The sequence below is a fragment of the Gouania willdenowi genome, chromosome 9, assembly GCF_900634775.1.
Source record: "Gouania willdenowi chromosome 9, fGouWil2.1, whole genome shotgun sequence".
Lineage (NCBI taxonomy): Eukaryota > Metazoa > Chordata > Actinopteri > Blenniiformes > Gobiesocidae > Gouania > Gouania willdenowi.
Window position 1 is genome coordinate 24,337,259 of NC_041052.1, and position 15,738 is coordinate 24,352,996.

Genomic DNA, 15,738 nt, shown 5'->3' on the forward strand with positions numbered 1-15,738 from the left:
TTGGCGCCACCTGGTGGTTATTAGTAAGGCAGTCAACCTGCTGTGACCAGGAGACCTCAGGCAACCACAGAGGCAGGTTAGGTTTAAAAGTGCAGTCCTCAAGGAGCATATATTGTATGAACCAATAATCCAATGCCTTTAATAGAGGAATTGCCATCGCCTCCAATGCAAACAATGTAAAGACTATTCACAGCACATCGCAAAAGCTCTTCAGCTACAGAAGAAAACACTCAACAGAACCGGATATGTTTCTCTATGGCAGGGTCAAACTTTGTCCTTAGGTAAATGCAAGCATGGAAAGGTTGCTATTGGTGTAACTGATGTAAAGAGACTCAAACCTTTTTTTTTTAATTTTTTTTATGAAGACTAAAGTCATATCAGTGAATTAAAAAAAAAAAGTTAAAGCCCCTGAAGTCATATTTATCGACATGGAGCTAATTTTCCTGCAAAAGATCACCTCCACATCCATAGGTAACAACTCACACACAGCCCAATGCTTTTAAACTACAACTGATTACCAACAGCACCACATAAAGCCTTGGCTTGTGGTTACAACGTGACAATAAATATTTGACATTGTGACGTAATCATGTTTTTAATCCTGTGTGAGGCTTTAATGTGAAAATAGACATGATCTCTGCAAAAAATCTAATGGCTCCTCCCACCTTATTGAAAGGATCCTCTTCATTCGACGATGTATCAACTACCAAGTAAGGTAGTCAGTGAGATGTTTGATAATTTCCACACCCAAGAGATGAAATCATGCCTCTGAATGATGATCTAGAAACGTCTGAGGAGCAAGTAAGCACCATTACAAGCAAATGTTCACATCAGTCATCTCAAATAACTTAGTTTGGAATCCATTATAACCTTTTGAAACTTCATAATTGATAATGGCAATGCCAGGACTTCAATAAAGGACATATTTCAGTTTCTAAAATGTGTTTATGGAAAATTTGGTGTTTGTTGATATGGCACAGTATTATTAGTGATGCACAGAAAATTCGGCCGAAACACTTTTTTCACAGAAACAAACCGACTGAAACAGGATATTGTAAAGATGCAAGCAAACGTTCAGCACACGCTTGTCTGGAAACGGACAAACTTGTCTGTGGACCCGCAAAGTGGCTGTAGTTCAATATATCTGAGCACTAAAGTGTCTTCTAAGCAGAGGTTGAGACAAAGCACGCAAGTATGATTTAAAGAATAATGCTGCGTTCACACTGGACGCTTTTTTAGCGTCAAAATCGAGCCCTAACGCCCCTAGTTGTCAATGCATCACCAAGTTATGTCAATACGTCACTACGTCACGGGTGGATAAGGCTCTTGATTGGTCGACGCGCCGCTAATTCCGCCAAAAGTTCAACAATGCCATTTGTAGCGTCAGCCGCGTTGGAGGTGCGGGACGTAGGTCAAAAGCTTAAAATCTCAGAACGCGCAGTGTCCGCTGTCCGAAAAACTTAAAAAAAAATGTGCCGCACAGGAGGCGCGGGAAGGACAGTGGGACCTCTTGACGCTCCACCATATATTGTGAATGTGAACCTGACTCTTTTGACACTTTTGATGCTTTTTGGTGTGAATGTGCCATAACTAAACCCCTGCTTTCTCCTGACCTGCCACTTGGAGGGAAGTTCAAAAAATGCCTTGATTATGGGCGGGGCTCCTGGACTCTATACTATAAAATCTCCAATGAACAATCTAAGCTTTGTTAACTAGCTATAACTCAATAGACCTCTCAATTCACTCCTCTCTCAATCCAACCTGCTCACCACAGATTGTAGAGCCCACAGGTGCTAGTTTTTATAAAAGGTGCTTGTTTGTGATGCAAAATGGTCCCAAAACGTCACATAATCTTGTTCTCAGCCAATAGAAATAATCAACTGTAATAGCCAGGTTTCAACCCATAGAGGGCAGTGACTCTGACATTTTACAACAAAAAATACTTTGACTAAAATGTTGAGAGTTGGACCAGGCTCAATCAACAGCACAACTTCATACTCAAATACATTTGTATTCAGCAGACAAAAGCAGTGTTGTGGTTTAGTTACTCTAGATTTCTGTGTCACTGTAGTTACGTTTAGCCCATCGTCAACACGGACCCCTACACCATGACTGCGCATTAGAAGCATGAATCCAGTTTCAGAGTCTATCAGCGCATGTTTCACAATCCTCTGCACTTCATAAAGACTGTACTTGCTCCGCTTTATAAAGATCATCACTATTATGGGATTAAACCACCGCGCAGAAGAAATGTTGCACGCTGCAATGAATGCAGAGAACCGAGTAGTAGGGCTGTACTAACGCAGAGAAGCTGCTCTTCTTCAAGAACTTAAATGCACTTTGTGTTTTAATTAGGGATGTGACTTCATTGCATTAATTGATATTAATTAATTACAAAAACATATCTCACAAAAAAAAAAAAATGCAGTTGATCTCTTTTTCTTTGCACTGCAAACAGCACGGAACCATTCTCATTGTATAAGTTCCCAGTATACTGATAATACTGATGCACAGACTACAACACAAGAAACAGGAGCACCAGAGAAGTCGTTGCTGCAAATTATTCAAAAGTCTTATCATTAGTGAAATACTGAAAGAAAACTGTGCTTTTGTTCTAGCTGCACTGTTCGACATAACAATACCTCTTTTTCTAAACACTTTCTATTGATTACTTTTTGTCATTGTTCCACTTTAAATAGTAATGGATCACAACCCACCTGTTGAAAACCCTTGCTTTTAGTGAGCAACTTGTTCTTATTCAGGAGCTTTATGATCAGATGGTGGTTTGGTTCCACACTGAGGGCTTATGTGTACGCTGTGGGAGGGCTCTTTGGTTTCACTCTAGGTATCTTACTGTGGAAAATCTTCCCCGTGTTCAACCAATCACAGACTGTTACTGATCAACCCATGAACACTCAGTAACTTCCAGAAACTATGAGCCCTCCCAAACTTTCAGCTGAGTCAGTTCTTTTCAGAACCACTACAGTGCCTGAAAACCTGCTGATAAGTTCCTGTTCATTACTAATTTATCTGCATGGGATCGGGACACGAGTGCAGGGGCCAGGTGTGTGGAACAATGATCTCTGTGCAGCATGTGACTATTAGTTATTATTCACTCTGATTTTCCCCTTGACTGGCATGTTGTGCAAGTCTCCAGGAAAGCCTTTGTCAGCCTGTTACTGGTGATGCTAAAAACACTTAATGCATTTGTTACATCAGTACATATGATTATTCTCATTCTCCTATCAGAATCAACCACTAACGATCATTGTTTAGTTATTATGCTGTAGGTTTAGGCTACAGGGACTATGACTTATCACTCTGTGTTTTTATAATCTAATCAGGGTTGGGGTCAATGATAATTGTAATCGTGTGATTGAAAATGAATTGCAATTATAATTGTAATTGTAGTTTTCAAAATCTGTTGCTGACGTAATCGTAATAAAATTGTAATTGAGTTTATATAATTGACATTGTAATTGGAATTTCCATAAAAATTCTATAAAAATTGTCAATTATAATTTAACACAAAACTGGGAAACCGTATTACAGTTCTTTGTACAGTTTTACACATAGTTAACGATTATGAAAATATGTTTCATATCAAGGTTTCCCACATTTTACCATTTAATAAAATTGAAATTGAGGGGTATACTGTCACAATAAAGGCTCAGACACCCACTACAAAAATATTAAAATCTATATCTTCATTGATTAGAAAGCCTAATAAGGTATCCAATCGATAGGAAAGAAATTAGATGATAGATATTGCTTTTTAGTGTATTTTACATCTGATTTAGGACCAGATTTCATCAAAAATGCTAAAAAAAAAGCTAACACAAGAGCATTCATTTTATTTATTTCAGGCTCAGTAATTGTGATTAATTGTAATTGAACTTTAGTAATTGAGAATGTAATTGTAATTGACTTTCTAAGTATAAAATATCATTGTAATTTAATTGTAACTGGAAAAAACTGCTGGTCAGTAACTGTAATTGAATTAAACATGGATAATTAAAAACGTAATTGTAACTGAAAAATGTACTTGACCCCAACCCTGATTCTAACATTAGCAGCTAATTTTAGCATATAAACATATGGGAGGGGAAGGAGGGGGTGGGGCTTAGAGGAGGTCTCGCTAGCTGAGATCTCAAGCTGAGATCTTGTTAGCTTTGAAATTGCGGACTGCACCTTTAACTGTCTGCCTTTTGTCAAAGCTCTTTCTTGCTCTATACATTTTTGGAAAATCTCTGACTTCTCACTTTTTTTATTTTACCCAAAATAGCCACGACATCATGAAATCCACAGCTCGTATTAGGATCTCTAAACCTAAAGTTCAGTATCCATCAAACATAAAAAGATCAGTCATGCTGCACCTGTTATCCAATAAAAACAGCAACAATGCACTAATTGTGGAATATACCACATCATTGAACACTTTATGTTTTATGCATGAAAAAAGTTTTTTTTTAAATGAAAGATTTTATTGCTTTATACAAACTGCTATAGCTTTAATCACGTTGATTTCTGCCGTTTATTTCAGCTGTTCAGTATTCAACAGGGACATTAATGTACAGTATTGCCATTGTATTGACTCCATTCTGTTCATCCATTCTTGAAAGGACCTGTTGCTCTTTAATGAAATGATAAAGTATCTATTTTGAGCTATGCCAGTAGTTACATAACTTTGCTACCATGTGGCTGAGTGTGCTTTGCCAGCGTAGCAATCCAATAAATGGTATGCTTTTAGGGTTTACGTAATATAAATTAAATTCATCAGTGAATCCACAAATAGAGAGCAAAAGTATGACACTGTGAAAAATGTTTTGCTTCTGTCACAATAACAGCAGGTTTAACAAGTTGGCACCATGAAAACCACAAATACTTTTAGAGCTAAAAATGCATTCACACAGTCATCCCAGGTATTCACCTAAATCATTCCAATACGAGAAGATTCCCAAACAATTATGTTCTCAACAGATTAGCGCAGTAATCTCATTTATTTACAAAATGATTTTCAACTTGTTTGACTGTATAATCTCACCATGAAAGAGCAGACAAGGTCTGAGCACTTTTCCCATAACGCCTATCCAATCGGTTGTTATTATAAGACATCAGTAATTACCGTTGCCAACACCTAAGTGCTGTTTTCCGACAGTTCCAAAGGTATTCACTATTGTAATCATCATTTATTCTTCTCTCACCTAACAATGTGCGCTTGTTTTACTGCAGCATGAGAAGCTTTTTTTCCTCACATTCTCATGGAAATGGGAGCTTTATCGTCTAAACTGTTGACTCATTTTCAGCTCAGTCTGGCAAAACCAAACTCCCTCAATATTTTAATGAAAGATGTTGCACGTTAAACGCATTGGAGTCCAATGACGTAAAACCACTATAGGAATGTTTTCTGTAGTGCCTCCTTGCGCCATCATTTCCTGTAATACCACACATGTTAGTGTAGACAGAACATGACTGACTGAAAACCTGATCAAGATAAAAGAAAATAAGATGCATCAATGGCCTGTGTAATTCAGTGGTGTCAAATATGTGGCCCTTGGGCCTAAACTGGCCCACCTGGGGATCAAATCAACCTCGGAATTGATTACAAGGAAGCTTTACAGAAAACATATAAAACCTCAGGCCTTCAACAATACCTGTGACACAGTAGGTTGTGTTTCTTGTTAATAATTAAGGATAGACGGGTGATAGAGCTCCTTTATTGTCTTATATGTATGGGTACATACATGAAATTTTGATTCAGAATTATGCTTTAGTGAAGGCAGTCAACAATCTGTTATTCTCATTTGATTGAACCTGCATCAAATAGGTTTCACGTGATGCTGTGCGTCTGACGTCATGACATCTTCTCTTTCTCTAGAATTTTTCTCGGAAAAAAGTGTGATTTTACGTTTAGTTTTATATTTTCTGCCAACTTAACGTTTAAATTTAAAGGCACACCGTGTAACTTTTGGCCACTAGGGGCACTAGACCTGTAACTTTCCCGTCAAGTGCCCCTAGTGGCCACAAGCACCGCAGCACTGTCACAAAAATCAACAAACGGTTAGCCGGACCAGCTTCCCTTGTCTTTTGATTGTGTATGCAGACAGCAGTTGACCTGTAACTTCGGGATAAGGATTGGCTCTCAGGGCTGGGTTGGTCGGGCTAGAGTGCAAAGCAGGGCTGGGCTCACGCCGAGGCTGGAGGAGCAGCCGCCGCCGCCTTCCTCTCCCCGCCTCCGGAGGCTTGGTACTCGGCCCGCCTCACCGCATCGGTGGCGCTCCCCCCTACTCCCTGGCCTCGCCGCTGTCGTCGGCCCCCTTCGCCTGGGATGGAGCGGACAGGCAACCCGGCGGCTGGCCGCAGCAACTCTGGACGCGCACCCGGCCCTTCTCGCAGATCTCTCAGCTGCGGTGCCGGCCGGGGTCCCCCCGGTCTGCCGCGCCGACCCCCGGTGTAGTGGGACGACGACGGCGACAAGGCCAGGGAGTGGGGGGGAGCATCACCAACACGGCGAGGAGGGCCATGGCCATGGCGCGAGCTCCGCCCCGCTTCGCACCCTAGCCCGACCGACCCAGCCCTAAGAGCCAATCCTTATCCCGAAGTTATGGATCTGACTTGCTGACTTCTGATGCTAAAGAATCCACATTTAGCTCAACTATCACGGCAATTAGTGTACCCATTAACCCAATACGAAACTACCATATTGTGCTCTTTTGGCTGTAAACAGAGGCTAACTCATTTCAGCTGCCCACAACAATGGCGCCGGGCCGGGAAATGCCTGTATGTTCAGAATCAGAATCAGAATCAGAATCAGCTTTATTGACCAGGTACAGTTTAGAACAATACGAGGAATTTGACTAGGTAGTTGCAGTGAGAGGAGACACATCAACACACCGGAGCAGCCATTTGCGGCGCCCACATATTTAGGTGAAAAAGGGATCAATAACAGGAGGAGAGGAGGGGTGAGGGGAAAAAAAACTGCCAGTTTGAAACTGATTTCCTTAAACAGAGAAAACAGTGTGAAACCAGGAAAAAAACCGCCTCTGCAAACATAAATGTAAGCATGACACAGTCAAACAACTCGAGACAAGGCATGTAGGAAGGGTTGGGTGGGAGGTTGGCTGGGGGAGGGGGTCAGGTGGGAAGAACAACAGGAGTCCAGCCGTTTGGGGACATGGGCGTGCTGCCAGTCGGCGCTGCAACCACGCCTCCATGCAGCTGTGGATGGGGAGGTGGGGAAAGATGGCCGACGAGGCATTTGAAGTTGAAGACCTGTAGCTGCGTTACTGATGACCAGATGACGTGTGGAAAAGTTCAGCATCAACAGTTCCAGGAGGAATGTAGGGAAGGAGCGGGGGGAGGGAGTGGGGGGTAAGAGCCGCCGTCTGCAGAAACTTCCTGGTGATAAGAATTGAGACAACCTTGGCTTTAGCCTTGGCAGCTGGGGAGCCGAAAGGGAGATAAGCAATGTGATTTGATACAGGCTATGTTAATTTCCAATAGCCTTCTGTCCTGGGTCTCTCTGCTGTAATCCAATGAATGGCCTAGTTTCCACTTCCAAGTTGTGACGTCATGTGGGAACTATGTATATCCGAGCCTGTATCCGAGCCTGTGCTCACGTGACTGCGGTAAGTGAAACGTTCCCCAGGCATTCTCCAGGTCACATGACCTGACCAAAGACGGTCCGTCTCTCCAAACTTACATTGCTGATATTTCAAGAGGGAAGCCCCGCTCGGAGAATTGATACTGTCAAGCCCTGTATATTGGCCTGAGGAATCATTTAAAATAACTCATGTGGGTGAACTCTTTAGGTCAAGAAGTCCACGGTGTGCCTTTATGGTTTGCCATATAGTATGAGGTTATAAGCTTAGTGGTGGCCTGATGTTTATGAAAGCAGACTTGTAGCTGGAGGGTTGCTGGTGTGAACCCCATTGTAGGTAATTTCAATGGGCAAGGTCGTTTTCCATAGCTGCTTCTCAGTGATGCAGTAGGAGAGCAGAAGATAGTATCAAGGTTTGAAAGGAGCATTTATGTTGAGTTGCCTACATTTTAAGTTGGACCAATACAAAACATTGATTTGAGAGCAATTGGAATGGTGCATGACTGTTGGTGGTGGTCAGAGGGGCCGTAGGCATGAAATGGTAGCCACGCTTCTGTCAGTATGCCCCAGTGCAGCTATGGCTACATTGTAGCTTACCACTACTGATATGACTAATATGAGTGAGTGGTGTGAATGAATGTTTCTACATGCTTTTAAATCAATTGTGTTAATCTAACTTATCAACTTAATTATATTACGTGTTACGTGCCAATTGAAATAATGAAATTAAGTGGGTCCAAATATTTTCTTTTTTCATTGTACGTGTACTGGATATATTCTATTCGGAAATCTTATCTTTCAAATATTATTCATCTGGAATTCACCTACTTCAAGACTACTTGCTTCCACTACAACAAAGAACGATATTAGAAGTTGACCTTGATGTTTATGCTTCCAGTAGAGCTTTAGGCCAAATTTGGCACCCGAACAAAGACATTTGGTTTTTACCTTAAAATAAAGAACGAGAGCTGAAGTAGTAAACAAAAACATCTAAGATGATGTTTATGGTGATGTTTATGTTCAAACCACCAGTACCAGTGTTTTTTTGACCAAACCAAATCTTCTCTCTTCATACTTTCTAAACAACTCTGTCAGTCCAGGGCCCTCTACTGTATGCTTTATCGTCATTCACTGTTGACTGTTTGAGGTATACCTGAGGGCCTCTAGATGGCATGAAAGAGTGCTGTTCAAGTTACACAGACTGATCAGAGGACACCATGTCGAGAAACCAGTTTGGGACATTAATATGAACAATAATCAAACTCTTGATTCTATTTGGATTCCATTTGAGTAAGTTAGGTTAGTAAATTGTTTAATGAAAATATTTTGTTGTTTTTCAGTCGCAATAAATTATGTCAAAACGTAAACCCCACTAATACTGCAGTTAATGCAGATTTAAGTATTTAAGTTTTGCTGAACATGCTCGTTTTACCTTACCACACCCAATAACATTCCCTTCTCAACATGTTCAACCCTTTAGAACATCTACCTTCTTCCTTACTGTCATAATTTTGCACCACTCTGTAATTTGAAAGAAAGAGGCTTTAGATTTTTTTTTTTTTTTTTTTAATTAAATGTTACCTATCATATTTAAAATTAGACAAGATGGGACATGCAAATAAGCAACTGAAGTGCAATGCTGGTTCTCATGCACAGGCCAGCATTAGCCCAACCCTTTCTTTCCCGCTTCCCTCCCTCCGATCCCTTGCCAAACAGGATCTGTAGGATCTTACAGCGTCATTTTCTCAGGAGACAGGAATGTCAGAACACAAGGCCAAGAGCCTGCTGGGACATGCTCACAACATTTTCTCAAACCTGCAGGGGGAAAAAATCCACCGTCGCTCACACATCCGTTTAGTTTCCAAGAGTGTGGCAACTGTTCCATGGAAAAAAAAAACAACATCACTATATGACAGAGTTGTAGACAGTCACACTGACTCACAAAACACATTTTATGCTGTCTGGTACAAAACAGTCAGTGTCTGTGTGTGCGAGGGCCAAAACTAACAGCTTGAAGTGAATGTTTCCTTGTGAATATATGCTTCATTAGTTGTGTACGCTGTAAAGAATAAAAAGTTGACTTTACTTAAAAATATTCAAACTAATTCATATTGACTTAGATTAATTAGATTTAATTGACTTGTAAGTTCAACAGCACTAATTAATTTAAGTAAACATAACTTACAAGTCAACATAATTAGTTCTTAACGCAACAAGTTTTCACATTTTTAAGTGAAGTGAACTTATTCTTAACAGTGTAATGTCTTTGTACTCTCCCAGAACTCTCTCAGAAATAAAGGGTGTCCCGATCCAATATTGATATCGGATATCGGTCCGATATCAGCCAGAAAACGAATATCGGATTTTATCAGACTGCATCTAAAATCTCTGATATATATTATATTCTATTTATCAATTTGTAGAATACTGTAGATATTATGTTAAAGGTTAAAATGCATGTAACCAGTTGGTTAATAATAAATGGGTCAGTTTTTCCTCATACCAACTGTTGCTGACTATTGTTCTCTGTTTGAGTAAAATCACTTGATCAAGCCTTTTCTAACATTCCACACTAGAAAATAAGTAATAAAAGTATGTATGATTCGTGCTGATATCTCATTGGATCAATATCAGTGTCAATACTCAAGGCTGCATTATCGGTATAGTATTGGAAGTGAAAATGTTGTATCGGGACATTCCTAACAAAAATAAAAAATGGCACAATTAAAGTTTTAGAGATTTTTATTCTTCAAATTTTTCTCAAAAAGCCATTTTTTTGTACACTTATAGGCATAATATACAGTAGATAGAAAGGTAAATTGACCTATTAGGACCCCAAGTGTATCAGAGTATAAATACAATGAAGTTGTGGTTTTCAGGATACTTTTTCAAAGTAACATCTCGTCCACGAAATGTAATGGATAATCTATTTTCTTTTCTCAATCTATCCGCTTTTCACAAACACCAACCTCCCCATCTACCGTAACCCAGATGCTATCAACAAGCAGAGGATGGAAATGCTATAAAATAAGGACCTCCCATTTGTGCTACATTTGTCTGCGTCATGAAGTCTTGGCAGTTGCTAAATCTCAACTTTGAAATTTCCATTACATAGACAAGCAGAAATGTTCGTAGTGAAATGTTCCAAAAAGAAGTCCCAAAGTCTAACTACCACCAGAACATGAGGGCCATTGTTGTTTAGTTAACTGCCCAGTGGCTGGAGGGTGGCGACGACGTGCTCCTGGACTCTTTGTGGCTCTGGGTGGGGCTGTGGCTGTAGGACGGTGAGTGGGTGACACTGGGACTACTGGGAGGTGTAGAAGAACAGGAGGAAGACTTGGATTTGATCTGTAGCCACTTGTCTCCTAAAGCCTTGGCAAAGTGGTCATCCACGGACACGTTGATGGAGAGCTGTTTATTGTGAGCTCGCTGGTAGTTCACGCCGAGGCTCCTCTGGAAATGTTCCTCAAGGACGTGGTCGTAGTTTGGCTGGGACATCACTGAAAGTCAGACAAACATCAAACATCAAATACACACCTGAGTGATGCCGTAAAAGTGTGTGGGCATCTAAACTGTGATGAGTGGAATGTTGAGTGTTCTCAGTAAAAAACAGTGACGCTAACCTGGTGAAAGATCTCCATGGACATCAGAACTGCATGATGGGCTTCTTGATGAGGAGACACAGGTGATCACTGAGGGTCGTACCTGTGGAACAAATAACAGATGTGTTATTCACACACAGAATAACTCCACTTTAAAGGTACTTCACTCGAAAGGTATTTCAACTTTATTATGTACTCAACCTTCTACAAAAGCGTAAGAACTGAGTTCGATTTAAAGGTGCAATAATCTGAAAAGTGATTAAACTGGTTGGATTTGCCCACAAGTGTGGCGGTACAAGCAAGTCAAAGAAAAAGCAGTCTGTTTGGTCTTGTTGATAGCATTCCTCTTTCCATTGCTCACATTTTCTTCCTGAACCCGGCTAGATGGCATTGTTCAGGCAAGCTTAGGCGTGTGTGCTCTTGGAAGTAGAGATTCTGTGGATTCACTGGGAGATCAATCCTACTGCGGCAGGTAGCCTGGAGCTATGCTGAGACTATAACAGAACGTATAGTCCTTCCACAATTCCAGACACATGACGACATACAATCTAACCTGAACACGGCTGCTTGTGCGGTTCTTTGCTTCTTCTTCTTCTTTATCCCCACGGTCTTTTCTCGGTTTCTTGATGAGGGCGAGGGGTTCATCCATCACAGGTGTGTAGTACACATGAGTGGGCAGAATGCTGTTGGTGGGGCTGGGTGTTGAACTCTGGGTAAAAGCGGGAGTCTGACGGATGCCAACCATCATTGGAGCTGGAGCTGCTCGCTGTGCAACTTTCCCACTGCTTCTGCTCAATGCCCGCTCTCGCCTGAAGTACATATTACAAAGAAAACATTGAGTTTTTTGTTTTTTTTGATCTTTCTAAGATATAGTGAGGCATGATTTTAGATATGTTGTGTCATTAGTTTTGCCCACCTTTCCTCCAAAGTTAGCGCTCTCTCATGGCTGCGCTTGCGTTTCATTGAATACGGATTTGGGGTTCGAACCCGGTCAGTTGTCACATGTCTGTATCTGTCTTCACTTCGGAGGTGAGGCTGACCTGGAAAACAATCATCAAAAGTAAATGATCAGAATAAAGACACAATGCCACATCTCCCATAGGATTCCGTTGTCATCGGACAAACAATGCTGGTAACGATAATTGTCAATCTAGTTGACAAATGTGGGATACTATTGATGATGAGTCACGACTTGTTTTGATCCTTGACATCAACCTGCACAACAGCTATCCGTGGGAAAAACGTTTTTTTTGTCACCGTTAATCGTAAACTCCGTTAAGCTGCTAAACTCGATCTACCTGATCAGTGAGCGTTTCAACACCACACAGCTGATTCAGTGCTAACGGTAAATGTTGTTTTTCTGCACAGGGTTGGCATGCAGCCCTGTCACACACTGAAAAGAGCGTAATGAACAGCCTCGGCTGGAACAGAGCGCCAAACATCAAAAAGACTCTGAGGACCCTGTTTTGGGTGACACCCAATCATGGGAGCAACATCAAAAGACCATTTGCAGACACACAAGTCACAACACATTAAGATGATGATTATGATGTCATAAATGCATTGTATCACATAATTTATCTAGGGTTAACTCATAAATTAATTCACATAATACAGTACTTTTAGGACTGAAGATTTACCTCTTACACTGTTTTATTTACTAAATGTATGTGTGAATTAGTCTGCAGATGGAGTTATAAAAACACAACTTAAACACACACACACACACAACCCAACATAATTGCAGCTTTAAATACTTAATGACATATTATTTGAATCTGTGCTCAGTTAGCACCTTCAAATCCCCATTGATTGAAGTGCAGCACCATCTAAATGACCATACAGTACTTTCACTGGAACAATAGCAATTACCTCTGTGCTGAATAGAAACAAGTAGTGGTAAAGTTTTACATTCAAAAAGATAACAGAACATTTAAGTGTCTCTACACCCAAATTGCTGAGGTTTCACACCGTTTTAACGCTGGCAGCAGTTCTGCGCTGCACCTTCTGAAGGAGCCATTGAAGAAGGGGGCAGGTATAGCCACACCTATGCTGATTTTCTAACGCCTCAGGCATGGATATTTCTACTTTATTCACGGTGGAGATTCACCGTCCGACCTTCTAGGCTGTTGGTTTGAATCTGTTTTCTTGTCCCACTGGGATGAACGACATTTCATATTTACACATGGAAATGCTTTTACACCGCATAATTAAGTTTGAGTATTTTTTTTTCTTCAATAACACCAAATAAGAATTTTCTTCCCCCCAACAATGTACGTATGGAAGCATATCTGTACCATAAATATGTACGTTTTAAATGAAGACATCCTACTTAATTCCTAACTTAGAAACAATCTTAGTAGCCTTTTTGAGTTTTATTTACAAAGAACAGAAACAATAAACATTATAACATAGATCATGTAATAATACAAGTATAATGTATAATTGTATAATACAAGAAAATATTCTGTGTATTTGTTGTCTTCTAAATTATTTATGATAGCTCAGAGTATTTTAAAGGAAAATAAGAAATAATGAAGTAACACATTGATGAGACTTACCCTCTAAGATGTAGACCTTGAAGCCACTGCTCATCCGAGTGATGTACTGGAAGTTGGCCACAGCCATGGTTTCTTGTCTTTGTCGAACACAAAGAGCTTAGAGAACACAGTGAGCCTCAGTCATGGAGGTAATGAGATGCTAGCATGGAGTTCACTCAGGTAAAGTATCAGGTGAGTACAGGTAGGCACAGAGGCTTCCCTGTCATCCGTGACGTCACCAGAGTGACGGCTGTCTGGGCCAATGGACAGCCTTCGTTTGCTCTGTGTTGTGGACTGAATAACACAGTTAAATGTCACCTTCTCACAGGATTGACAGCTGTTTTAAAATGTTCCAGACTGTGGTTGAACTTTTTATCTGATCACGTACGGGTAAAAACATTGTATTTCCTAAAGGTGTTCTCCTGTGGGTTAAGTGTGTGCGTCCTTTGTTTTCCTGCACCTGTCCCAGCCCCCTTCCCTCCCACCTACTAATCTAAAATCTCACCAAACTGCATTTTTCTGAGTGCTTAGCCCACCGAGGCTGCAGTCATTCCTCTGACCAGCCTGTACATGCACACTGCTGTACTAATCCAAAGGCTTTTGTTGATGGCCAGACAAAGACTCCTAATACCTGAAAGTGCAGTTTCCCTGAGAACAATCTTGACTGAGCATACTGAAAAGTTTAGGCCACATGCAAAATAGTGTGCATGCTGCTCTCAACTGCACAACTAACATATTAGCATGATGCTGTCTTTGATCTATGCGTTTTTCCTTTGCTTTAAAGGCTAGATCTAGATCGGTAGTTAAATAGAGTAGTGACAGAGTTTGGTTTGAAAATGCAAAAAGCAAAACATGCGAAGGTCGGGAAATGAACACATGCATGACTAAATATCACCATGGTAAAATCTAGCTCAACGGCGCCTCCTACAGTAAAACAATGCAATGACAGTCCTCAATGAAAACAAAGGCAAGATGACAATAACAATTGAACGACAGTACTTACAAAGACTGATAATTCCAGCAAGTTAATTTTGTCTCTTTTTTTTTTTTTTTTTTTTTTTTTTTTTTTTTTTTTTTAATAATATGTTATTCTACTACTACTTGACTACTTTTTTCAGGAAATTTCATTTCCTGAAATGTTTCATCTGCCAACTGCAGTGGCAGCTGGTGCATTTTTCTCCAAGGGGGGCTACAACTCCATAATCGACAAACACCAAAAGCAAGGTTTCTGTAGCTTTCAACAAATAAATAAATAAGGAAAATTACAGTCACAGAACTGCTTTCAAACTAACCACATGTATTGCCACAGAACCCATAAACAAGCAAGAACGAATGTAGTATATACAATGTGTGTGTGTCAGGGTTATTATACTTTTTGAAATGGAATTTGTTTTTTTAGTTAGTTTAACAAGTAATTTTTAAAAAAAAAAAAAGGGGGGGGGGGTGACAAAGGAAGTGGTAAATGAACATACATAATTTAAGACCTGACAAAATATAATTTAAGACCTAGTTTACAAAATATAGACAAGATTTGAAATCGCCTTGCCTTGCCTATGACAGACCACTGTGACATCAGCTAATCCCATGGCGGGAGGGTAGTGTTGTGTAACTGAGCGGTTGCATTAAACTCTGGGTGCAAAAAATTGCGCCCAAGACAGTCCATGTTGGTTGTATTGAAGAGGAGTTACGCATGTACAACTTTTACCGAGAGTGAATGGTAAAGATTAGTGCATCCCAAAGCGGAAACACGTCACCAATCAGACAACACAGACAAACAAAACAACTTTACTTATCATCATTCTCTATATAATATGTATTCAGATTAGCTAAATACAAATATGAGTTTGTTTCATAGTATTTTTAATTCATTATTATTATTTTTTTTTTTAAACGTCTTTTATGACTCAAATTAACATGGCGGAATGGTGGGGCAGTGCCCTCTATTGGCCAGTCGCCACTGGCCAACTGTCAGTCTTCATCAAAGGCATCTAGTGAT

General features: G+C 40.3%; 2 protein-coding genes across 3 annotated transcripts in view; one reads left to right on the forward strand and one right to left on the reverse strand.

Moving 5' to 3' along the window:
• Window positions 1-15,738, forward strand: part of gapvd1 (GTPase activating protein and VPS9 domains 1) — a 748,782-nt gene that overhangs the window by 645,605 nt on the left and 87,439 nt on the right. The gene's annotated exons all lie outside the window — the stretch shown is intronic.
• On the reverse strand, window positions 10,325-13,935 carry vgll4l (vestigial like 4 like). 2 transcript variants are annotated; one of them, XM_028457013.1, is made up of 5 exons: window positions 13,764-13,935; window positions 12,119-12,242; window positions 11,756-12,011; window positions 11,224-11,305; window positions 10,325-11,100 (listed from the first exon to the last, which is right to left on the reverse strand). In XM_028457013.1, the coding sequence occupies exons 1-5, from the start codon at window positions 13,828-13,830 to the stop codon at window positions 10,799-10,801; spliced, it is 831 nt and encodes a 276-aa protein (XP_028312814.1). In that variant the 5' UTR covers window positions 13,831-13,935; the 3' UTR covers window positions 10,325-10,798. The 2 variants fall into 2 exon arrangements, with proteins under 2 accessions (XP_028312814.1, XP_028312815.1); XM_028457014.1 differs by lacking the exon at window positions 13,764-13,935 and adding an exon at window positions 13,075-13,635.